Source organism: Argiope bruennichi, chromosome X2 (assembly GCF_947563725.1).
Source record: "Argiope bruennichi chromosome X2, qqArgBrue1.1, whole genome shotgun sequence".
NCBI lineage: Eukaryota > Metazoa > Arthropoda > Arachnida > Araneae > Araneidae > Argiope > Argiope bruennichi.
Genome location: NC_079163.1, coordinates 28,029,896 through 28,056,922, shown reverse-complemented (window position 1 = coordinate 28,056,922; position 27,027 = coordinate 28,029,896). Strand labels below are relative to the sequence as shown.

The following is a 27,027-nucleotide window of genomic DNA, read 5'->3' as shown; positions in this document are numbered from 1 at the left end:
TATAAGAAATATATAGTACTTGTTTTAATATAGCTGGATTTATATAGCTAAATTAGAAAAAAATATGGAAAAAAAAAATCAGCAGGCATAAAACAAAATATTCCTTTCGTTTGAGGATTTGCCTGATGCAATAAACTATACTCACAATTAAAATGTGAATTATTTTATGTTTGATTAAAAAAAAAACCTGACAATTTATTTGTTAAAAAGAAAACCCTGCACACACCTGCAAAGCACAAATCGAAGACCATTCATTCATTCATTTAGCATTTGTGTACACCCCTTATTACTAAATATCAAATGAAAATATGATATTTGATATGATATGATGAATATGAAAATATGATAAATATACCTATACTTGAATACTCTAAACAATTTGACCCGTAATTGCCAGAACGGCCGATAGATGTCAGCACTGTGTAGGTTTAGATAAAAAATATGACATCACAGCGGTAGTACGTTGTGCAGACTGAGGTTGTTGTTTTTTCCCCTTTCGGCAGGAGTCAGCGTGATGTGGTGTTGAAAGTGAAAAGCATTGATGCCTAGTGATGGTGTTCTATCTTGTGGATTAAGATGATGGTCGTGGGAATGGATTTACAAATGTTGTAATGTATGAATTTCCTATTGTTTATATGTTTGTGAATGTTTTTATTTTGTGTTTTGTCCGACTGTGATGTTATAAATAAATAAATTTAAAAGACAAATTTCGCCTAATCACACGGCTATATTTTGATGACATCACAGTCTGGTAATTGGTGGCAGCTAATGGGAAGAATTTAAAATCAGTTCCTAAATTAAAAGTAATGATTTTAAGTGCCAAATTCTAGAAATTTTAATTCAGATTTTGTATTAAATTGTGGATTAGAAAAATTTATTTAAGGCATTTTTCCAATGTTTTGACGAAACGAAAGTACTGTAAATATACTCTTTATTCATATTCTGCATTGAATTTTTGGTGGGAGTTGATTTAGAAACGAATAAATTTATTATTAAGGTTAACGAAAATTGCATATTATGATAATATTGAAAAGGAAGTTCTAGTATTTGATTTATTTGTATTCTAAGCGAAATTACTCTTATTCATATTTTGTGCTAAATGTTGCATTAGAGTATTTCGTTTTTAGAATTTATGCTTTGGATTTTGAAAATGAGTATTGGTTTTATTTTGTTCTAGGTGAAAATTGTTCTGATTCATATTTTGTATTAAATTTTTCATTCGAATATTTCATTTTAGAATTGATGCTCAGACTTTTGAAAAGAAAAGTCATATACGAAGTGAAAGTTAACTGTTATTTGGTTGAATTCGGTGATAGAAATTGATTTTTCATTGAATTAGATATAAAAAGTGTTTTGATTTGCATTTGAGAAAATTTTATTTCATCGAGTTAACGAAATATTTTTAGAATTTGTGTTCTTGGTGTGAATTTTGATATTTTTCAGTCATTTTGGGTTTAAAAGAAGTAGAGAATAATAATTTTATTTTGAGTATTTGAATGATTATTCTTAAGTTTTGTTTTGGTATCAAAGTAAAAGTTAGTAGTAAGAAAAACCGATTTTTATATATAAATTTTTCTTATTGTTACTGTGTTCTTTGAAGGTGAAAAATATGCCTACAGTATAATTCGAAAGTGTTTATCAATTTTTTTATATTATTAGTATTGTTTTGAATTTAGATTCGTTTTGGAAAAGCAGCTATATAGTTTTGTTTTAAGAAAAAAGAAAGAAAACAAAAAACGTACTGAATAATTCGAATTGAATTTCATTACTTTAAAAAAATATTTTTGATACAGAATATTGCATTTTGTTTGTTGTTTACATGCAGTTTTGTTTCAGGAAGCAACTTTTTACTTGAATTAGTTTCGTTTTATATTTGATCTTGATTTTTTTTTATTTATTGATTTTTATATAGCATAAAGTGTTCATTTACAAAGTGGTAAAGGTATTGCTTTGTTTCTTTGTGCAAATTTGAGGAATATAATAGCTTGCATAAATGTTCTATTGAAAAGAAAGTAATTTTTTTTTTCCTTCTATCATTTGAAATTTTAAGTATTTCGATAATAAGCCAATAATTTCGAAAGCTAATAAACCTGACCTTTTAGAGATATGTGAAGAAATAGGGATAGAGGTAGATCCTTCCACTAGAGTAGTTGACATAAAACAAAAAATTCTTAAAAGTTCGTCGTATGATGACGAGGAAGTTAGGACTATTCTTAACACATTCTTACAAATAGAAAGGAGGAAAGGACCCGGGAAGAGCAGCGGGAGCAACTTGAATTAGAAATGAAGAAATTGTAAGCCACACAGAGTATTCAACGCCTTAATGATGAGTTTAGAAATACCATAGAACTCTCATCAAAAATTCAACTCACCCAGATCACACCCCAGTTTAATGAAAAGAATGACGAAAGGGGGTTATATTTGATAAATTTTGAAAGAACAGCGGAAATGGCTCAAGTACCGAAGAAAGATTAAGTAGCCTACTTGTTGGCTGTTTTGACAGCAGAAATCTCAAATATGTTAGCCAGAGAGCAAAGCTAATGTCTATGACTTTGTTCAAAAAAAATCATATTAAAGAGATACACGTTAAATAGCGAAAAGCTAAAACAATGTTTTTATCGGCACCAAAAATTAGCACAGAAATCTTGGACAAACTTTGCACATGAACTGAATAGATACTTTACAGAATGGATCTCAGATTTAGAAGTCAAAACTTTTAACAACTGAAGGATCTGATGATCACTGAGTGGCTGAAGTGCCATGTTCTTGTTGAAGTGAGAGAGCATTTTCTCCATGAGTGGATTGACATGAAAACTCCATAACATCTGGCAGAAAAACTTGATGAATACGAAAGCATTAAGCAAAGCTTCAGAAGAGATTTTCCAAAGAAAAATGGCCATAAATTTCAAACTGGAGGATATTATAGCGGAAGAAAAGCTAAAGAAGTTTTTAAAGAGGTTAGATCCAAATTTCAAATAAAAAAAAAGAACCTGTCAATGAGAAGTGTCATGAGAAAGAATTTGAAAAGAGACGACAGCTTCGTTGTTACTAGAGTGGATCTTATTCGCATCTTCGACCGCAATGTGAGAAACTTAAGAACTTTGAGACGTTGCATCTAATGAAACTGTTAGAAATGGTTCTCGTGATGTATTGGCTCCATATACAAGTAAGGGTAAAGTAAACGGAATTGAAATGCCGATCTTGAGAGACACAGGAGCTACTCTCGATTTAATTTGCCAAAAAATACGTTCCACTTTCCATATATACGAATGGAACTGTGTGGATTCGAACACCTCTTGAAGAAACGGCAGTGTGTTTGCCTTTAACTGAAGTGGAACTAGATTGTGATTTCGGTCATATAATAACAAAGGCAGCTGTTTTGAGAGACTCTCTAGATCAAGAAAGATACCTTTTGGGAAACAAGACAATTGCATGAAGAAGCGAAAAAGAATAAAGAAATACAGGTCTATATGGCAAATGCTGTTGAAACTCGTGCCCAAAGAAGACTGGTCGATAAGAATGATCCGAATCCTAAAACGACAGAAGAAATTATTCTTGAAATCGATGATGATGATGAAGATTCTTCACATGAATTAGACAATAACTTGAAATTTCGAAATCAAATATTGTAAAACTATCCCGTAAAGAATTTGTAGAAGAACAGAAGAAAAGTGCTGAATTGAAAATATTATTTGAAGAAGTTAAAAAGGAACTTCTAAGAAAACCAATTACATTGTCGAAGATAATTTACTCTTCTTCCAAAAAGAAGACAAAGATGATACCAAACATAAGTTGTTGGTTATTCCTGAAAAATATAGAGAAAATTTGATGACGATAGGTCATGAAGGGGCAGCAGCTTATCTTGGTGTAACTAAAATCAAAGACGTATTATTTTACTGGTCAAATTGCTTCAATTTTATTATTCAAAGACGCATTATTTTACTGGCCAAATTGCTTCAGTGAGATAGAAAATCTTTTAAGACTTGTGACAAATGTCAAAGGGTGGGAAAGCCTGAGGACAAAAAGAAGGTCCCACTTAAAATTGTTCCAGTCATAACACAAAGATAAACATCGATGCATGTGGATCTCAACCAATGACACCCTCTGGAAATAGGTATGTAATTACTGCATTATGCATGTCATCTAAATATCCTGATGCTATTCCTGAGGCAAATCTCTGTTCAAAGACTGTTGTGAACGCACTGTTACAGCAGAGGTTCCCCAGAGAACTACAAACAGACTAGGGTACGTCATTCATGAGTGCACTTAGAACAGAATTCCTGGAAAGATTTGGAGTAAAGGTTGTCAGAAGTTATACTTACCATCCATAAAGTAATCCAGTAGAGAAAATGCATAGAACTTCGAAGAGGATTCTTAGAGTCCTGTGTATTGAAGCACTTCCGGATTGGGAAAAAATTATACCTCAAGCTCGTTTTGCCCTACGAACCGTTATATACGACCGTACCGGATTTCCTCCAGCTGAATTAATTAGATCATGGAAAAATATCTAGGGACTCCTGTGATGTTGCTATACAAAAAACTAATATAAGATTACCCAGTTGAAAGCAGTGTTATCAAATAAGTTTTCGAACTTATTAACCGAATGAAGAAATGTCAAGAAGTGGCTGTCAAAAATAAGGAAGATGCCAAACAAAAACAGAAGCTATGGTACGATCGCAAGACCGTAAAGCGCCAATTTAGACCTGATGAACTGGTTTTGGTAGTGGCTCCGTCCAGACTTACCAAGATATCTGTTCAATGGATAGGTCCTGGAGAAATAGTTCAACTTTCTGAGACAAATTATGTAAAGTTTCCAGAGAAAGATAAAATATCTGTGTATCATGTAAACATGCTGAAACCATATCATCAAAGAGCGAAAAATATAAATTTATTGTACTTAGAAGATGATAAAAATCTTGAAGATGAAGAGATCATGCCAAATTTAGAACTTGATCAAGGTGCTTCTGGTCAAAACTCAATAGTGACATTCAGCTATATTCAAAACTATGACAACTTCAACGAGAAGAACTTTTATGAAAATATAGTTACATCTTTTCAAATAATTCTGGATGTACTGATTTGGCTGAACATGATATTGAACTGGAATCTAATAGACCAATTGTTGCAAAGCCTTATTGTATGTCTCCTCGCCAAGTTGATGTTCTAAAAGGAGAAGTTAATAAGATGATAGAACTAAAAATAGTAGAACCAGGAGAATCTGATTTTACAACTTCATTAATACTTGTTGAAATTCTGTGAAAGGATGCAAGGCCCTGTATTGATTACAGAAGAGTAAACAAAGTGACTCGAACACAGTATTTCCCTTTGCCCAACATAGAAAACTGATAGAGAAAGTGTCAGCAGCTAAATATATTTCTGTCTTGGATCTCATTAGAGGATATTGGCAGATCCCATTGAGTTCAACGAGCACAAAAACATGCTGCTTTTGTAACAACTTTTGGAACTTTTAGACCCTTGAGGTTACCTTTTGGTTTGAAAAATGCGCCATACTACTCCAGTCGACTTATGGCTAATTTATTAAAAACTGTGAAGATTGTGCAGTTCCTTACTTGGACGATATTGCTATATTTTCACAAAGCTGGGAAGATCATCTATGACGCATAGAAGACATTTTTGTTTGTTTCAGATCAGCTAAGTTGCACATTAAACCGTCAAAATGTTAGTTTGCTCAAGCCCATGCAAAATATTTTGGACATTTAGTGGGTCAAGGATTTAGACAACCAGCAGAATTGAAGGTTCAAGCCATAAAGGAATTTCCAACACCTACCACAAAGACGCAAGTCAGAGCCTTTCTAGGTTTAGCGGGATACTATCGTAGATATATTCCAGAGTTTTCAGTAATTACAGTTCCTCTTACCGACTTATTAAAAGGTAAAATTTGCAAATCTACTGTTGACTGGAATGAAGCATGTCAGAAAGCATCCGACAAACTCAAGGACAAATTAACTAGAAACCCAGCTTTAGATAGTTCTGATTTCACGAAATATTTTATCCTGCAATGTGACGCATCAAATATTGGAGCTGGTGGTGTTCTTTCCCAACAAAATGAAAAGAATGAACATCCCATCATGTTTTTGAGTAAAAAGTTTTCTGAGACTAAACAGAAGTACAGTACAACTAAGAGGGAGTATGTTTCTATTATATTTGTCGTTCAAACACTAAGATGTTATTTGGACAGACATCAAAAGTTTGTGATTCAAACAGACCACAACCCCTTAGTGTGGTTGGTCAAAATTTAGGAACTAACCCTCGACTCTTGAGATGGTCTTTACTCTTACAAACCTTTAACTATGAAATGGTGCATAGGAAAGGGAAAGAACATCGGAGTGCTGATAGTTTAAGTCGAATTCCTTAAAACTTTTAATTATCATTTTGTTTGTGTTAAGCCTTTCATATTCAAACTAATTATTTGCATTTATATATATTGATTTTTACGTATCTTACATGTGTTATACATATCAGTATTTGTTTTTTATTATTATTTGTATTTTCAGTATCAGTATTTTCTTTCAGTGTGTTTGATTATTATCGATCTTATCTTTTGTTTTGGAAGAAAAATATTTAGAAAGAGTTTTGTAAAGGCACTGTTTGAGATAGGTTAGGTGCTGTAGCTGGTGTTTGGTGCTGGTTCTACAGCACACTTGCACTAATTGTTCTGTTTTGTTGAGTATATTTTCAGATGTAATCCAGGTACAAAACTTTTCTTGGAGCTCTAGAAAAGTTTTCCCCCAAGAAGGGAGGACTGTAAAGAATCTGACCCGGTAATTACCAGAACGGCCGATAAATGTCAGCACAGTATGGGTTTAGATAAATATGACGACATCACACCGGTAGTACGTTTTTCAGACTGAGAGGGTTTTTTTTCGGCAGAAGTCAGCGTGATGTAGTGCGTTATGAGTGTTGAAAGTGAAAGACATTGATGCCTGGTGATGGTGTTCTTTCTATCTTGTGGATTAAAATTATTGTCGTGGGAATGGATTTACAAATGTTGTAATGTATGAATTTCCTATTGTTTATATGTTTATGAATGTTTTTATGTTATGTGCTTTTTGTTGTGTGTTTTGTCCGACTGTGATGTTATAAATAAACAAATTTAAAAGACAAATTTGGCCTAATCACTCGGCTATATTTTGATGACATCACAATACTTACCACCAGAATCAATAGCATCAATTAAAGCATCTGTATCTTTGCTACGAATACAATCTATGAGTTGACGGTGGGTTCTTTCACCTGCAGTATCAACACGGCGAAGACTAGGTATTCTAGCTGGAGGAGCACCTCCCTGAGTTGATTTTGGCAGTGCTTTTCTTCCTTCAAATAGAAGTACTAACAGAAGATCGACAAGGCGCATTGTATCCAGAACACACCTAAGAATTGAGTTTAAAACTTCAAAAACACACACACACAAAAATTTCACAAATTTCAAATTAGAAGCTATGAGAAATAATATAAAGAATAAAAATTTATTAAATAAAAAATAATTGTTTATTGATGCTTATTTAAAATTATATGGAACAAATACCAAAAAAATTATCTAAAATCATACACCCTATTTACAATAAGCCCCATTAGCAACATTATGTGCATCATACAATTTAACTTCAAACTTAGATGGTTTAACTATTTTAGCACAATATCATAAATATCAAAACATAATGCAAAGTGAAGCCCTGTGTATAATGATACCGTCTGTAACAATATTTTTGCTTAGTTTCGGTGAAATTACGCTTTACTCAACATATTTTGAACTTGTGTACAGCGATAATCACTTTTCAGCTATACTTATCTACAATGATAATTTGTCCTCTTTAGAAAGTCAATAGAGCATATTATAATAATGGTTCAACATTTTATATCTAGTTAAAAATAACTTTGATTATTAATACTCAAAATTCATACACAGTAAGTGATGTTCTGAATTAAATGAAGACCGGTACTATGTGGTATTCAGTGATGAAAAGAAATTCAACCTGGATGGTGGATTATCAGATTGGTAACATGGCAGGTAATATTACTGTCACAATCTGTGTAATGACAGAGGGATATTCTCACACAATTTAGTGGTGGTCTGTACTAGATTCAGATGAGCAGAAAAAAACTGATATATCACTTGTAGACAATCTTTTGAATGCTGCGGCCTATCGACAGCTGTTAGAACAATATTTTCTTCCCTGATCAGGGAATACTGTAGGTCTGTTCTTCATGTTCCAACAGAAAAATGCTTCTGCACACACAACAAAGTCCACAAATGAAAGACTTCTGGATAATGTATATTATTAACTGGATGCCTTACAGCCTTGAACTGAATCCAGCAGAAAAAATGCGGAGCATATTTACAAGAACAGTACATGCAGATGGAAGGCAGAACAATTGTAATACAGATTTGAAAGGAGCTATTTCTTTTAAATTGGCAAAAATGGTCAGAAACTGTTTGCAAAAACTAGTAAAAATACTGCCAAACAGGTTAATTATCTTATTCTGAAAAAAAAAAGTTTTTTTAAAAAAATTTTTAATTAATTGAACACTAATTTGATGTTTGGTTCAACTGACCTATATTTTTGAAACAGTTGTTTACATGATTTTTTGTGTGCCTTATAATTCCTAAAATTTGAACATTTTTTTTTATTATTATTGTTTGAAGTAATGTAGTTTATAAAATTGTATTTTGTACATAAGATCTTTTTTCTTCCCAATAAAACTTACATTTTTACTGATGGATCTATCATTTCAATATACACTAGGAAGTATTACAAAAAAATTGATGAAAAATACCATCACAATTAAAAAATAGAAAATAAAAGAAATAACAGAAAATGAATACCTTTCATCACCTTGCACAGCCGATTCAATTGCAGTAGGTAGATCAGATCTATGAAGGTCCTGTAAATATTTGGCAAATTAGAAATTCAAGAAACTCACATGACATGTTGACCAAAAAAACTCAAAATAAATATATAAAACTTACGTAAGTTATACTAGGGGAGCCTCGAAACAAAGTAGATAACAAGCTAATTGTTGTTGATATGCTAGATGATGTTTTAACTTCTGGTGATCCTGGTGCTGCTGAAGTATTACTAGCATTACTGTTTGCACTAACACTCTTTAATTTCACTAACAATCGATTCACAAGTCCATGTTCTGCTAAAGGAGCAGGATCTATGCCCCTACGGGTAAACCTATCAGCTAGAGATGCAAAGCACCTTAAAGCACCATCAGATACCTATAATAAATAACATCAAATATCTTGAGAAATTTTATACTTTTGCAGTTTTGGATTCATAATTCTTATTATGAAATTAGTAACTCATTAACATATTCTTATTTCACAATCTTTTCAAAAAATATAGGTCATTTGGAATTTAATAAGATTATTGCTTTATTTCAGACTGGTGAAAAATGAATTATTTATGAAGAATGAAAAAATTTTTAGACAACATTATGATATTTTAACCTAATAAATGGATAAAATGGCTGTCAGTGAAGGTATTTTTGAAATTAATAAATTTTTACTGATTTAATACAGTAAAAATTTATTAATTTCAATATATATATATATATATATATAAACCCTTTTATCTAAATAGATATAAATATATTTATTTATCAGAAATATTTGCCAATTGAAGCTCTGAGTTTATACTAAAGTCTAAAAGCAAAATAAAACATTTTATTTTGCTTACAAGGCAAAATCAGGAATTTTAATGGTTATGTCAAAATGTAACTACATTTTTAAACAAACATTTAACTATTAAGTGAAAAAAATCACATATTAACTTTTATTAATAACTTATCATTTTCATATATAAATCCATTCATCATAACCCATAATACATATAAAATAAATTACTCACATGAGAATCATCGTGCTTTAATAATACAGACAGAGCTTCAACACAACTTGGCAGGCTTGCATCATGTGGTTCCATTTTCCCACAAAGTCTTGAAACAACAGCCATGGCAGAATGCAAAGTGTCCTTATGAACTAAGGAACCAATATCACGGATAAATGTAAGAACGCAATTTAAACCACTTGCATCAAAAACAGCTCCTGCTTCCCTTGTGCAAATAAGCTCTAAAACCTAAAAAAATAATAATAAACAATCTTAAACTAATTAAAACATCATGAATATTTCAAGTTCCATTAATTTATCCAAGGGAATGAAAAAAAAAGCATATTAAAATAAAATTTATAGAAATACTTAATCTCCTTATCTTGCAGTCAGCATGCATACACAAACTTTAAGACAAACTAGACATTTCACTCTGCTCAAACACTCAGCACTGTCTATACTTCTATTAAATCTCTTCCTTCCCAATAAAGTATATTTATCCAATATTCAAGGAGAAATTTTAATGTGTCCTTTGATTTCATGCTGCTTTACGCTTTTTTTTTTATAAAGTTTATGTTTGCTGATGCAAGCTAGTAATACTTTTTTTTTCACATCTTAACTACCTGATATAACCAGTATCACTTAGGATGAGATGATTTTCATGCTTCTTAACTGATAGAAAAACTAATTATTTAATTAATTGTAACAAAATCATCATTAAAACCTTGGTTACATTTTAAATATTAGAAAGCAAAATTTGTCATATTTATAAAATAAATTAAAGTTATTACATATCAAATCAGCAGTTAAAAGCTATGTTGTATAAATATACAGGGTGTTCCGAAAAAACGTGGACAAAATGACATGGCAGATCAGTCATACAAGGATCAAAAATCGCATAGGAACATGGGGTTGCAAACGCCTGTAGAGGGCGCGAGAAGCACGAGAGGGTGTTGCGGTGCAGACACGAGCCGAGCAAAAGGAGATTGAATTCATTCGAGTCGTGGATGCGTTGGGCGTAACATGGCTAGTTACACGCACCGCGAATTGGCTGACATGCATTTAGTTTACGGCATGGCCAACTGCAATGGACGAGAAGCCTTGCGAATGTATCGTCAAAAATATCCTAGTAGAAAGATGCCTAGCCGCTCATTCTTTGCCACTATTCACCGAAGATTGTGTGAAACCGGCTCGTTAGACGTGCACAAGCCAGATTCAGGTCGCCAACGAATATCTCGGACAGTTGATGCTGAAGAAAGTTGTCCAAGCACTTCAGCGTAATCCTTGAACATGTATACGAGTTGTATCCCGAGAGACCCATATTCCCCAAACTATCGTCTGGCGCATTGTACACGACGAAGGACTTTACCCATATCATTTACAAAGCGTCCAGGCACTTCAACCGGGAGACTACAGCGGTCGTATGGATTTTGCGCGGGGGTATGTGCAAGAAAAGGCTGCCGACCGACATTTCGCTGCAAGTGTTCTGTTCACGGATGAGGCTGCATTCTCATTAGAGGGTGTGATGAATTGTCACAACTTGCATAGTTGGGCAGATGAAAACCCGCATGCTACACGTCCGCACGCCGCACAACGAAGATTTTCCGTGAACGTGTGGGCTGGCATTGTAGGAGACTGTTTACTTGGTCCGTACATTCTACCAGACAGACTGAATGGTTCCACATATCTAACATTCTTGCAAGAGGTTCTGCCAGACATGCTGAATAATGTTCCGATGCCTATTCGTCGACGCTTTCAATTTCAACACGATGGCGCTCTCGCACATTTCAGTACACTCGTCAGAGCACATCTGCAGGCTACTTTTCCTGGCGGCTGGATTGGTCGCGGTGGACCAATTGCATGGCCACCACGATCACCAGACCTGTCTCCCGTGGATTTCTTCTTATGGGCTTTTTAAAATGACTTGTGTATGAAACACCTGTTGAAACGCCAGAAGACTTGGTAGGAAGAATCGTTGAGGCAGCGGGATGTGTTCGAGATACACCTGGTATCTTTGAGAAGGTGCGCAATCCCAGGCAACGTCGATGCCAGGCATGTCTCGATGCATCTGGTAAACACTTTGAGCACCTCCTGTAGGCGGAACGTTTGGCATGCATAAGTCGCATGTCAGTAGGTAATTATCAATAAAATGTTCTGTATTGATTTTGTTTCTTCTCTTTGTGTTGTGTATTATTTTAGACGCCCTTTAGCGGCTCCGCATCGCAGTTGCGACCCCATGTTCCTATGCAATTTTTGATCCTTGTTGTATGACTGATCTGCCATGTCATTTTGTCCACGTTTTTTCGGAACACCCTGTATATATTAGCACCCGACATAGTTTTAGTACTTCAGAAGAAATGAAACTTTTGATAAATGAACAGGAGAGTTCTCTTAAAAGTCAATTTGTTTCATTATGATTAAGCAGTATGTTCAGTTTAAGTAGTTTTTCAATTTTTTTTAACAGCTTTAAAATTTCTTAGTTAAAATGTTAGTACCATTCTTTAACAAAGAAGCAGAAATCGGAAAATGTAAAAATGAGATATGGCATCAAATGGGGATTTTACCAAAATTTTGTTCAGCAAGCATTTATTTTAACCATTATGATATTTAGGCAATACTAAATCATTAATCTTTCAGCCAGCATGCAAGCACAAACTTAATTAAATTTAAATTAAATTAAAGTTAATTAAAATTAAGTTACAAGATTAAAGTTACAAAAATAAAATCCCAAGACGTATGAAAAAAGCAACAATCCTGCACAACTCCGAAGTTAAAATGAAGCTTGAATTCAATTCAGAAAACAATCAAGATAAAGGATAAAATGAATTTATTGCATGCATGTGTAACGCAGAGGATTTTTTTGAATGCAAGATAATATATGCACAAAATATATCATCCACAATTTTTCTTTTAATTTAAAAAAATAAATTTATAATACCAAAGAATTTTATGTCTCAAATAATTTCTGAAAATCATAAAAAGTTTTCTCTCAAAGTTATTTGTAGTTTTTAAAGAATTGCAAAAATATTCATCTAAATATTGTGAATGGCAGTTTTAAAATGTAATTACAATATGGAATGTGAGGGGAGTAATTTTCAGCAAAGAATTTCAATCTTCATCAAACATTAAAAATAAGCAATCAAATTTTGAATCAATTTTTATATAACAAACTGCCTCATAATAATTTTCAAGTGAACAAGTACTTTTCAATATGAATAAGGTAAAATCTTTTTTGAAATAACTCAACTTTCCCACGTTTCTGTTATTTAAATTCAGTTTATTAAACAAATCTTGGACACTACTGTTTTGCTTGTTTGCACAATATTTCTCATACTCAATAGAAACACTGTACCTTAGTAAAAAACTGACTACTTAATTATAAGAAAGGGTGATTACATGAAAATAATTACTACCTTTTATGCCTAAATAAAATTTCACTATAATCACAATTGTGATACATCATTTTTTTCAGTGGAATTACTAGTTACTAGATCTGACAAGAGAATTTTCCAATAGTGGTTGATTTGAATTTTATTTTAAAAAGAACACATGCTTGTATTTGAGTGTTTTTAAAATTACTTTTTCTACTTAACTCACGACTTTTTTATAAAGTTATTTCCGTTTTCCCTGTTCAATGAATACATTTATTAGAAAATTGTACAGCAAATTGTGTGTGGGGGGATGGGGGGGAAGCCTTAGAGATAATTAAATTTTTCTCCACAAATTTTTACTTAATTGTTTGCTGCTACGTCAGTCAGAGGAAAAAAATTTAAATACCTTAAAAGGTAATTATATTTTTCTGAATAAATTTTTACTTAGTTGTTTTATGTTATGTTGGTTACAAAATTCTTAATTTGCTCTCTTAAATTACAGATAGTACTTCTAGAATTTTTTTTACTCTGTAAATTTTCTTAACTTGTTAGCTAACTTACATTAACCATTTAAAACTGTTAATGAATGCAGTTATATTTATTAATGATTTAAAGCTGTGGCTAAAATCCCTTCCCACATGTGAATTAATGTAACAAATATTGTTACGTTATAGGCACAATGTTTTTTACACTTTAAAATACCTTTGCCCTTATAAAATTTTAAAAAGTATTGCTAATATATTCTTAAAAATTAAACTTTTTGTCAAAAATCAAAATATTGGGTCCAAGTGAAGTGCTATGTTGGACAATTCAGTTCGGTTATATTAGCGTCCTGTTTTAAAGTACCACTAGGGCTATTTGGGGACAGACCTAGTAATTTTGAACTGTCATCAGATGACAAGGACAACACCTGAGCTGGCACAGCATTCTCCAAACTTCTGCACCACACCAATGGGAAGACGTTTCGCCTCGATGGACTTAACTTGCACCAGGTTCGTTTACACAATGGTTCTTAAGTAGAAGTGGGTCTCAAAGCTGAGATCTTACCACCAGCCTAACGCAACCCTTGCCATGCTAGACAAGGTGAAGAAAAAAAGTTTGAAGATAAAATAAAAGCCAAAAAAATGGAAAAAGTGCTTTAAAAATAGAAAAGTTGGATAAAAAATGAAAATGAAACCAAAACATAAAAGCTGAGAATAAGGAAGATGAGAGTGAAAGAAAAAGTAGGTCTGCCACAAGCCAACAATCAACACCTAGAACATATTCATCACTACAAGCATTAGATTAAGTAGTAAGAGAAGTTAAGAAGTCTGTCTTCTAATCCAAGGAAATTGTGTGCAAAAGAAATTAGCTCTAAACATACGACTCAGTATTCCATCTACTAAATCTGAAAATGGCCTTTCCAAAGATGCTACTGATTGTAAGAAATTTTTTTATTATCAAGATGATGTATCAAGAAAATTTCCTAGACAAAAAGATGTGAAGTTCATTCAGAATATAGAAACCAATAAAAAAGCATCTTTGCAGAAGTCTCTGTTAATGTACATGATACAGTTATTTAAAACTGATCATTCTAATATTGAAACTGGACTTTCTGTTAGATCATTAAGTTTACAAATGCTCATATAGAAAGAATTTTACTTTCCTTTTAAAGATGTGCAAATGGAAAAAGAACAATATTAAAGTTCCAGGGACTTAATTATTTGCAACAAATATAATACTAATAGTATGAAATTAAACTATAGCACTGTCTATTGTAAATTAGAAAATTCACTGAAAAGGAATTGGATTTAGATGTAGACCAAGTTTGTATATAAGAAGAAAAAAAAAATTGAAGAAAATATTCTTGAAACCAACCATTTCATTAAAGAGCCGATTTTGTAATTAACAATTCTCTTGCAGCATATTCATAATGTATCTTATCAAGGAAAAGAATTAGGATAGCAAAAAGATAATTTAACATGCAAACAACAATTTCAAATGCAGATTTCTTCCAAATCTATGAAATTAAGCAAAAAATGAATTGAGGGCTGTCCTCTGGAAGACAGATTCAAGACTCATCCATGTTAATATACACTGTAATAATTTTACACATGCTGTTGATGAAAATTTAAAAATAAAATCCTATGCAGACATATCTTATTACCCACACTTTTGCCACTGCAAAAATGTTCAATCAATAAATCATTGAAGATATTTAATAAAATAAACCTAAACTTCAATGCCAAAAAAGATAATACTTTAGGCAGATGTGCATCAACACATTTTATGAATTGATATAGCATATAATTGCTGTTTTCTAATACAGTATTTTGTGAGTGGTGCTTCACATCACAGGAAAGGGCCACTGAAAAAATCTGTATTATGAGTACTAGAATACAAATGGTTCAGAAAAAATTCATTTTGTCATTAATTTTTCATTTTTAAACATTTTATTACTGATGGTTCCACTATTACATTAATTACACAATTGAATTAATAAAGTTATCAATAAATCATTGTTGATAATTAATCAATCCAAAACTATTCTTACTACAAACTCAACATTCCAATTTATTACTGTTTATTTATTACATATTCAGAAAAATCTATTATTATAACAAAAATTCAGAAAAATTTAGTGCTAAACTTAAATTATTTCTTCATATGATAACTAAATTGTTACATTAATCACAAAGCTGAAAATTTAATTCGTTTCAATTCAAATCTTTTAAAGCCATTTTTGCTTTGATATGTTATATTGATTAATGTTACGTAAAATATAAAGATAAAAGGTTATCAGATTATTTAAGAATATTTAGTCATATTATAGCTTGTTAAAATCTTTCCAATGTTATGTTAATCACAATGGAATGACTCAAAACCTTTCTTATGCTTTATAGTATTTGAAGAAAATGTATTCAGTATTTTGAACAGAACAGAAAACTTGATATTTCCATTTTATATAAATTATGTATCACATGAACATTATTGTAAGTTACTTATTCATTTTACATTGCCAAAAATATATAGAAAAATTTTAGCTATCAGCTGAAAACTAGAAAAATAGAAAGATATCCCTAACAGTTTTCAAGAAGTATCTGATAAAAAAAAAAAAATGAACACTAGGAAAAAATTTCTGGACACTAATAATTATCTCAGTGATGAAAATATTAGCATAAGTAAAGACAGTAGCAAGTCTGAACAATTTATATCAGAAAAATATCCTAAACAATCAACTGAAGATGACTTTTATATTGGTAAAGTCAAAATTTCTAGATTAAAACAAAATATACCAAAAGCTAAAAACATTTTGGACAAATTTAAGATTAGTGTGAGAAAGTAAGAAAAAAGATTATCGTCATTCATGATATAAAAGTAACAAATATACTTCACTCTCTAACAGAAATTTGAAACTTGTCATTCTTTTGTTATCTACTCTCAGATTTTTTTATAGTCTTTTTTTAATATTTATTGCTTAAAATTCTTGTCAAAGATTTAGTATTTCTCACCATTCTCCTTGACTTCTATATAATTTTAGAATTTGCAAATAATAAATTTAATTTTCATTCATGAAGTATATATTTGCTTTTCTAGCTTGTCCCTTATTATTATTCTGAAATAGCTTGTAACTGTAATAGCATAACAAAAAAAAAAAAAAAAAAAAAAAAAAATAGAAAGAAAGAAAGAAAAGAAAAAACTATTATGTCATTAAAAGTACAAAACGCACTCATTCGTACAAGAAATTACAACTACTGAAAATTTAATGCACACTCACTTCACAAAAACCATTAATCTTACGATTTCTTGATTAATTTACAATTTATTACTTATCAATTCCACCCTAACTAAAATTCAATTAAAAATTTCTTCAAAATATCACTGCAACCAAATTGCTTTGTTGTTTATATGGTCTTGGTCTGATCTATGACGACCTGCCTACCTGAAAGGGTAGACACTGAAGGTCGATGGGGAGAGAACCATTATTTATTTATTTTTATTGAAAGGCTTAAAACCATTGCCAGAATATGGGCGGTAATTAAAGGTATACATTATAGTTCATTTGACTAAAATAATATATTTAAATTAAGTAGCAAATAAACCAATTCTGGATTCAGTCTATGTTGCTTATATGAAGGAATTGAATAAATACTACTTTGTTTTATTGCAATTTTACAAATTTTAATCTATAATGAGTATATTTTTAAATACCAGCCTAATGAAAAATAAACAACAATTACCTTTTCACCTTCCCATTACTTTCAGACAAATGTCAACAGCTTCACTAAAATTCTTTCATCAATAAGTTCTTTAAAAAATAAATAAATAACACCTTCTAAATCAGTTTTCTCTTAAAGTAACAAACTAGCTGTAATTCTGATAAAGTAATTTAATCCTTTCCTAACTGCTTGATTTGCTAACTCCTAGATATGACAACTTTTAGATCTGAGAAATGAGATCTCGAAATATATCATAATATGTAGAATTTTTAGAAACATTAAAAATAAATATATTACACTTTAAAACTGAATGCAAGAAATGGCAGGAGACAGTTTGACGGATTAAGGTGACATACAGGATCAATAGATCTTATTCATAAAAAGAATAATAAGAAATAAAATGATGATGAAAGAAGGCACTGAAACAAATATTCAAAACGTTTCACCCACAGAAAGTGATATTAAAAGTATTTCCAAAACAAAAAATCTTAGCTTGCATTCATATTGAGAAGCTAAAAGTTAATCATGCATTAACAGAAATATCCAATTCATGTTTAGTTCCAAACGGACTAATTTTGTACAATTATTTATCACTAAAAACTGTACTGTACTTTTGTAAAATGCTGTAAAAATTAGCCAAATCCCATAAATCCCTCATAATATTTGTTTGCATAAATAACTGCAAATTTTGAACCTTTTCCTGCATTTTTCAATACTTTCCTACGAGAGGTGATATTTTTAAACGGATTTTTGTTTTCCTACATCTCACATTTTTTCCAACTTGTTTCAGATTTCTTTTACAACACAAAATGTATGAAAAAAATATTTATGTTTCTTTCCTAGAAATTTCAGATCACAATATACAGTGATACATAATATATGTAAGGACTAGCATAATAGTCTAAATATTATAAATTATACTTTCTTTTAAAAAATATGCTAGCATGATATGGAGATCATAGCCAATGAAATTCAATCTCCTTTGAAAAGTAAAATATTTGCAGAGTAATTATTATTTTAAGTTGAAGTCATCCAAAGAAACATAATATTTTTCTTTTCTATCTTTGTTTTCTATCACAAAACTACCATCTAAATCTTTTAGCTTTGAAGCCTAAAAAGCTATTTGCCTTTTTTTCTACAATACAAATCTTAATATTAATTTTTCTTCTTTAAGATTAATCTCTATATCACCTGGAAAAACTATATTCAGACAGGAGAAACTATATTCAGGAATGGAAGGAAAGCAGTATGTTAATTGGCAAGCACAACTCACAAATGCAATTATGCTTCCTCATTCTAAGCAATTTTTTTTTTTAAAAAAAAGTACCTAAAACACAAGCAACAAAACTGAACATCAACAGCTATGATAAACATGTGTCTATTGCATTCTCCTCACCACATATGCACATATAATAAAACAGAATAGTGATATAGTGCTATCACTGGGGTAATTAAAGATTCAAGTAACAAATTACCACAAGGGAAATCAAATTCTATTTATTAAAAAATAATTTTGTTTCATACAAATAATGGACATAAATAATGATTCCATACTAATAATATAAAGTGGTATTGATTTCAAGCAATTTTTGCATGTCAATGAGAACAAATGAGGTTAATTATGCCACTAATTAAAGCATGTTGGACAACCACTATAATCAAAATGGATCCAAAGATGAATTAATCAAAAAAATTATCTACAAAGTAAGCAAAGGTAGTATTTCCAAAAAAAGGGCATACCATAAAGATTTATTGTAATGTTCCTGATTTTTTTTAATAAAGATGTATGAAAAGATGTATCCAAGATTTTTAATCTTTGAATAAAGGTGAACTTTATTATGAAATAGCTTCCATAAAAGATTTTCAAAAAAGATGATTGGGACTATTTTATCAAAAATAAATAAAAATTTAATTTCTTTCTTTGTACGCAGCCATAATTTTCTAAGATTATGAAATAAATTTGCAAATTATGTGCATATTAGTATATTCACCACAGCAATTTTTTGTAGCTAAATTTTTTTCATATTTCTTTTACTATAAAAAGTAAATGGATAAATACTTCTATTAAGAAAATGGTGTAATGTTCACAATATGTATTCTGCATACCAAAAATTCTAGATATTGGTTTTTTAAACTTTGATGTATAGAGGTTTGACTATACTTGTATGGGAAAGTGGGAGAGACATTTGATTTTAAACAAAAGTTTAAATTAGTAATACATGACACTTCTCGTAGAGAAATCCTGAGAAAAACATGACTATAAAAAACATTTTTACAATAATTAGCATGTTAAAATCATTCTTCATCATATTATCAGAAGGGGGAGGAGAGTCTAGCTTTATTATTTAAGCTGTTTTATCAGAACTCCTGTAACAGTTCCGTCACACTCCAAGAATACTGACATTAAAACAGTTTTTATTTTTAAAGAGTCTATATTGAAGAATAATTTTTGAAAAATGAACAGACAGGGAATCAGATATGCTGCCAGAAAAGAGAAATAGCTATAGCTGATAGAGTGTCCCATTTCCAATATTGTGCGACAAGAGCTATACATGCATTGTCATATGGATTAACGGTTCCTTGGTCTATGGTACAAAAAAATTCAGTACTGCATTTTCAAGCAGTATTCACGCAAGATCTATTAGCATAAGAAAGTTGAACTGCAAGGCACAACAACACACTGATATTTTGTAAGCTGACTCAAGCAAGAATGGTTGCTAAAATAGAAATTTTTAACTTATAACCAAAATGAAATGATTTTTTCATAAATTTTAAGACTTTTGAAATTGATACACCAAAGGTTTCATTATTCAATGGTTTCTTTTATAATTATCAGTTTTTAATTTGTTTTTAAAACCATTTCTGAAATTTCACATTTACTTTATAGGAACTAAAATAAAGGAGACTAATTTAATAAATCTACTTTCAAAGATATATTAAATTGCTAAGGATTGAGTTATTTCTCCACAGCAGCCTGATTTTTAAATGCAACTCAATTTTAGTTTAGTTATATTAACTTCCTGTTTTAAAGCAACATTAGGGCTTAATTTGAGATGGACTTCGTAATTTTGAACTGCAGTCTGATGACGAGGACAACACCTGAGCAGGAACCCCCCTCTCCCCACCACATCAGTGGGAGGAAGTTTGGCTTGGGCAGATTTGACGTGCATCAGGCCCGCTTATACAATGGTTCTTCGGTGGAATCAGGTCACGAACCTGAAACCCCCCCAGTTCCGAAGCCACCTGACCTTACCACTTAAATGCAGCTCAAATTAACCCACCCGATAGTAAATTCAGCAATGATTAGTGTAAATTTTTTTTCATTTTGTTCAATTTCTATATGTTTTTAAAGCTTTTTATTACTTTTAAACTGATTTAATTAATTTTATGGCCTTTTCAAGCTTTACTGAGCTTTTGGTTTGATAATATAGTTTTTTAAAAGTTTTATATATAAATATAGTTATAATTTATTACATCTACACTAGCATTTCACATAAAACATAATAATAACAACCACTAATTAAAAAAAGAAAAACTGTGCCAGTTTTTATTACTTCTGATAGTGCAAATTCTAACTTTAACTGAACCTCTTGAATGATTCCAAGTTAGAATACGGAAAACCACACAATAGCAGTTTTCCTTTAAAATTCACAAGACACTGTCCATTTCAAAATCCGAGACTTCCATCTTTGGATAATTTTACCTTGTAGGAGGTAATACATAGTACACTAGATAAAAGCATTACTGGAATGCTCCATCAGGCCTTAGCTTTTATCCCATTAGATACATTTTCTTTTCCTGCTTGCCATTTTGAAAAGTACCATTTTATTTTAATCTGAAATTTGTATATTTATTGCTCAAACTAGCTCAATCAAATTGATTATTTGCAGTCACAACATCACCCGATTCCTCTGATAACTGAATGTACTACTCAATAAAATGTAAATATCTCCACTTCCAATTCATCACAGTTATAGAGAAAAGAAAGCCTCTGGGATTATACAAAGAAGTTACAAGGGTTTTCTGTAATTAACAATAAACAGTAGGTCTAAATTTCTTAAAACATTCTATAAGATGATTTCATCTACAAGTGGTAAACTTCCTTTTGAAATAAATAAAATAATTTGTCACATGAAGCTGAAAATTATAATAAATTATTTTCTTCCTATTAAGCTTTGTCAACGAATAATTAATCTATGATGTTAATCTTTTTTAAATCATCTCTCTCACTCACTATATACATATATATTATCAACCCTCAAAGTTTGGTCCATGAATTCAGAGACATCCTGTATGTAAAGGAATGAGCTTATGAAAAGACATTTAAAAATTTTAACCAGCCTGGAAAAACAAATTACATTCACATTTTGTTTCTATTTCTTTTAGATAAATGAAACTCAATTTTTTAAAATTAACTTACCTGAATCTTAAATTAAAAGGTACTACTACTTACTTTTGTATGATGCTACTGAAAAATCATGCACTGCCTAAAAACCCTCAACATATGTTTAGATCAAGTTAAAATATATCTCTTCCTTGGTTATCTAAATTATAGTCTAGACAGAGGAAATTATTATGAGAAAAATTAAATTACCAAAAAATTAAACATTTTACTTTTTCAATTATATAAATTTCAGTTTTGCATAATTTTTCTTTTAATTGTAATTCTTTAGAAAATTTATTGCAGATAATTTTGAAATAAAATTTGTAGGTACTCCTCTGCTTCGGCAGCATTAAGATTTGAACCACTCAACCATTATTTTTTAATTTCAGCACATAAGTCTTAGAATAAGGCTTAATATATTACTTACAGTAGCCTCATAGTGTTGCCTGTGGCATAACATCCAAGAAAAAAAATCAGCTTAAACATTTTAAATTGCTGTTTAAAATCAGACATAAACAAAGAAATGTATCGTATATGCATACCACAGCTCTTGCTATCTGCGAATGTGAAGTTTGAAGTTACTGCACAGTGCGGATAAGTGCAAAGCACAGATACTAATGTTTTACGCAAGCACGAATCATAATAGGAAAATAATTAAAATCAGAATTATAAAACTCCTTTTTTTTATTTTGATATGACTTCAATATACTAAAACCTTCCCTAACAAATGCCTTACAAAATGGTACAATATCAGTCTCCAATATCAGTTAAGTATTTCTCGTGTTTTTCTCTTTCAAACATGCAGACACTTTCAGAAGACATCCTTTTATACTATGTATAGATAATATTTTATTCATGCATTGTTTCTAAATTAAAAATATTATGCATTAATTTTTTTTTAATTCTGAGCAATGCCAGGTATATCAATTAGTATATAATATGGTTGCTTATAACTTATCTGACATACTTTATAACTGACAGCTGTACTAAGTTATTGTCAGTAATTTAACAAAAAGATATTAACAAAACATTCTGTTCAACATTAAAATTTATAAAAAGGTAAATATATTTTTGGCATTCATTAAAGCAATTAAGTTGTCATATTTGCTCCTTAAATAAATGTCTAAAATTTCTAAACTCTTAAAATTTTCCTACAACATCATACGAACAGATAATACACACCTTGATACACTGTTCAGCTAAATCTTTGCTAGCCCTAGATGAAACATCAGCAACAACCAAGCGATTGCAAATAGCTTTGATTGCACCATCAACAGCAACAATACGTCTGGTGCATTCTGCAGATACATCCAAATAATAGGTGATGGCTCGTGCTGTAACTTCTAGAACATTATCCGGAGCACATTCATCCAAGAAAATACGGCAAAGAGCAGGAAGGAAAGTCCTAGGTGGGCAGCTACAGAAAAAAGTAAATAATGTAATAAAATACTGTATACTAAAATGTAGATTAACATTTTATGAAAACAAATGCCATTCCAATCTATAGTTAAAAAATAAAAGCAAATGTTTATTATATTTGTAAAATGATTAAGATTCTAATGAAATTTCAAATTCCTTAAATAATTAAATGTTATTTTTAATATTTCTTCTTTATTCTTCCCCCATTTCTATTTAGAAATATTTGGGAAAAGTTCCTAAATATATTTCTTCCTTACTTGATTTAAACATAATTTACACTTTTCATAATCTCAATTGTACAATCTACAGAAAATGCATACAATTGAAAATATCATTTGCTCATCTTTCTCATTGTTATTTTTTAATGAAATTAACTCAGCTTAAGATGCCTTTTACTGAATTTTTTTCAAAGTTTTGAAATATTAACTACACACATCAAATGATTTAATCATATCAGTATATTGATAATTTTATGATGCATATTTTTTTAAATATTCTAACAACAAAATAATTGTTAAATTTTTAATTTATTTAATGACTCTAAACTTGGACATACTATATTGTTGAAACATGGTATCCAACCATAAATGGACCCAATAGTGATATAAGGAAGCAACTCAAGTGGGCACATTTTATAACCAGACTATGTTCATCAGTTATTATAGAAAAGATTACATTGATCCAAATTTAATTATTATATCATAAATAAGCAGTTGCATAACTTATAAATTCAATTTTACTTCAGAAACAAATCACTTTTCAACAGTTTAAATTACAGAACTCAGAATCCACAAAATGGTATAAATATGACTCCACCCAGTTATAAATACTTTAAATATCTGTTATAAAAGCATTTTCAGAAAAGATAAACTGGAAACATGCTTTACTTCTTTATACCCTTACCCTTTGGTCCCTCCTCTAATGCATACAATATAAACAAGGCATAAATATAATTTCATTTTAAAATGTTAATAATTCAAAACTATTGATTACTCATTTGCTAAAAACATATTTTATAAGTGTCATAGCTAAAATTTTATCATAGAAAGTTTAGTTTCAAAGTCTAACTTAAAAAATGAGATTCAAGCTAAAATTTATATATTGTTCTGTAGGTAGGATTAACAAATAAATATTGATTTATTCTCTTCATGAATATGTTTAAATCAATATTTTTAATAACATTATCAACTTTATTATTATTATAAAGTGCTACTCTAAAAAAATTGACTTGAAAGAAACAAGGGATAGGATATTAACTCCATTGTGGAAAATATAATTTCCAAATTAATAAAAGACATTTATACTAAAAATCCAATTAAGTTTTATGAATTAAAATATTACTTATTTTCATAAATAAGTATGATGGAAAAACTTATATAATTAATATAACAGTTATTTCTATAGTGGAAGAAATTTTAAAGTAAAAACGAAACACACATGGATATATTAATTGTTTAAGCATCAATTATCTTAATCTAATAGCTTTAAAATCTGAAACATTGCAATAAATAAACAGAATTTTTTTTTTCTGCAAAGAAATTTCTACAACTTTTTTAAAGAAAATTTTACTTGTAAAGTTTAAAAAATTATACCAATAAGTATGCACTATCTGCTTTTAAACTGAACACATAAAATAAGAAAAACCAATTCAATCATTAAGAAATTACACAAATTATTAATCTAATAATACATATAGTACAAAAATTGTTAAAAAAGCATTAAATAATTTCTAACAGCTAAAGGATACAAAGCAACACTGAACAAACATTTATCTATTTGATTTTTTTTTCATTTGCAATTTTTTTTAATTAGCTTTATATTTCTAGCTTAATTTTTCTATATTGTACAACTATAATTTCAATACCAATATAAAATATGATATATATACACAATTTAGAAGATAATCATGAAACATGGAAATAAGCAATACTCAAGAACATTAGTTATTTTTTATGACAAAAAAAAAATCAAGCAATATTTTTAGAATGTATTGTAATGAATAATAAATTGCACTTCTTTCATCAATTGAAAGATAATCATTCTGAAAATTTTATATATATATCACACTATAATATAAGAAATTATTAATTTCTGTACTAAAGCTAATATCCTTTAAAAATAGAGAGGACAGTATATATGCATATATTTTTAATTTCTATATATACCACTTTTTAAAATTTCTAAATTCATATTCAAGATCCGATTTAACATTTATTTTTAATCTTAAAAACTAATGCTTATAAAAAGGAAATAATAACAGTATGAATTGAAGACTTATTAATAATAAATATCATAGATCTATAGCAACTATTATTTTCTTACCAGAAGAATTCTTAATATTTAATAAGAGAAAATTTAAATTCATATATTATATTCTATTAGTATAATGTATTCTATAAAGAACATTAAGATTAATTAAGCAAAAAAATTTCTAGGAATGATATTTTCTCTTGAATAGCTTTAAATCAGAATTTATTGAGTTATTCTCCTATAATCCATAAGACATCCCAAATAAAATTGGACATTTTCTTTGCATTTACTTAAACCTAATAAGTCCCCCCCCTCCATGAGGCTATAATTTTAAAAATAAATGAAAACTGTGTACAGTTTAGATTAGTTATAAGATCCCCTCCCTTCTTAATGATAACAGTATTTCATAGCTTAAAATGCTGATATTTAAAATACCTGTATTTTTTTTTTTCAAAAAAAATAAAAATAGCAGCATTTAATGCATTTGACTTTTTTCTTACTAAAAATTGGCATCGACTAAATTCTATTTCAATTACAAAAAAACTTCAGCAATACACAAGGAGCTATTAGGGAAATGACACTTCCACTTTGGATACAAGAACATATGAAATAAGACAATACCTACTCAATCAAAATCCATAAATAACAACAAAAAAAACTACATTTCAAGTATATAAAAATATATTAGTTAAGATGATTTACAAGCAAGCTTAATGTACAAACATAAGAGCTGAATTCATGCTATGCTCGTTTATTTACATTCATACTTTGTTTACATCTATTTTCTTTATGAGGAAATATTTTAATTCGTTCTTTTTGAATAAACAAAAAACAGTCACTTACCTTTCAAAACATCTGTCCACATTATCAGACATTAAAAGCAGCATACAAAGTTGTTCTAATGCAATCAATTGCATATCTCTTTCGTCACCCTGGCCCATATTAAGCCATTCCAATAGCGTTTCAGGATCAACATCAGCCATTTTTATTACTTTTGATACCTATTTACAAGTAATTACAAGTAGTTACTTTGTATAGTTATATAAAATTTGCGTGAAAGACATACAAATGTTTTCAAGTCATGGTAAACACTGGTTCGTTTGTTCACTAGGCTTTTCAAAGAATCACCATAGAGATAACAATTTATGGGGAACAGAAGGGAGAAACGTTCAATTTACAATAAGAATCCTCGAAAAGAACGTCAAAATAAAACTACTTATAATGTTTCACTAATAAAATGTTTTTCTAACAATTTTCAAGTCATAATTCTGATGAAAGTAGAACTACTTCGAAGTAAACAGAATAACTCGAAACCATGACATAGAAAATACCATTCAGTCACTCGCTCACTACTACAGCTATAATCTCGAACCAGAGTTTAGGATTTCATTTCCTGTAGCAGTACGTTTGTTAATACTATTAATAATAATTAATAATATCAACACAGAACCAAAATTATTGTCTTAAAGAAATATTTTGTTTTATACTCATGCTGAATAAAAAAACAGTTCTTAAGATTAGAAAGTAAAAATAGTACTTTTCACCAATGA

General features: G+C 29.9%; 1 protein-coding gene across 6 annotated transcripts in view; it reads right to left on the bottom strand.

Moving 5' to 3' along the window:
- The window catches only part of LOC129960846 (E3 ubiquitin-protein ligase HECTD1-like), a 92,687-nt gene extending 65,866 nt beyond the window's left edge, over positions 1-26,821 (bottom strand). For all 6 annotated transcript variants that reach the window (XM_056074534.1, XM_056074538.1, XM_056074535.1 and 3 more), the window contains exons 1-6: positions 26,321-26,821; positions 22,991-23,225; positions 9,876-10,103; positions 8,990-9,244; positions 8,846-8,904; positions 7,174-7,391 (exon numbers count right to left, since the gene is read on the bottom strand). In XM_056074534.1, coding sequence (XP_055930509.1) covers positions 7,174-7,391; positions 8,846-8,904; positions 8,990-9,244; positions 9,876-10,103; positions 22,991-23,225; positions 26,321-26,460 — 1,135 coding nt within the window. In that variant the 5' untranslated portion in view covers positions 26,461-26,821. The remainder of the gene's footprint in view (positions 1-7,173; positions 7,392-8,845; positions 8,905-8,989; positions 9,245-9,875; positions 10,104-22,990; positions 23,226-26,320) is intronic.
- Between the last annotated feature and the right edge of the window lie 206 nt (positions 26,822-27,027).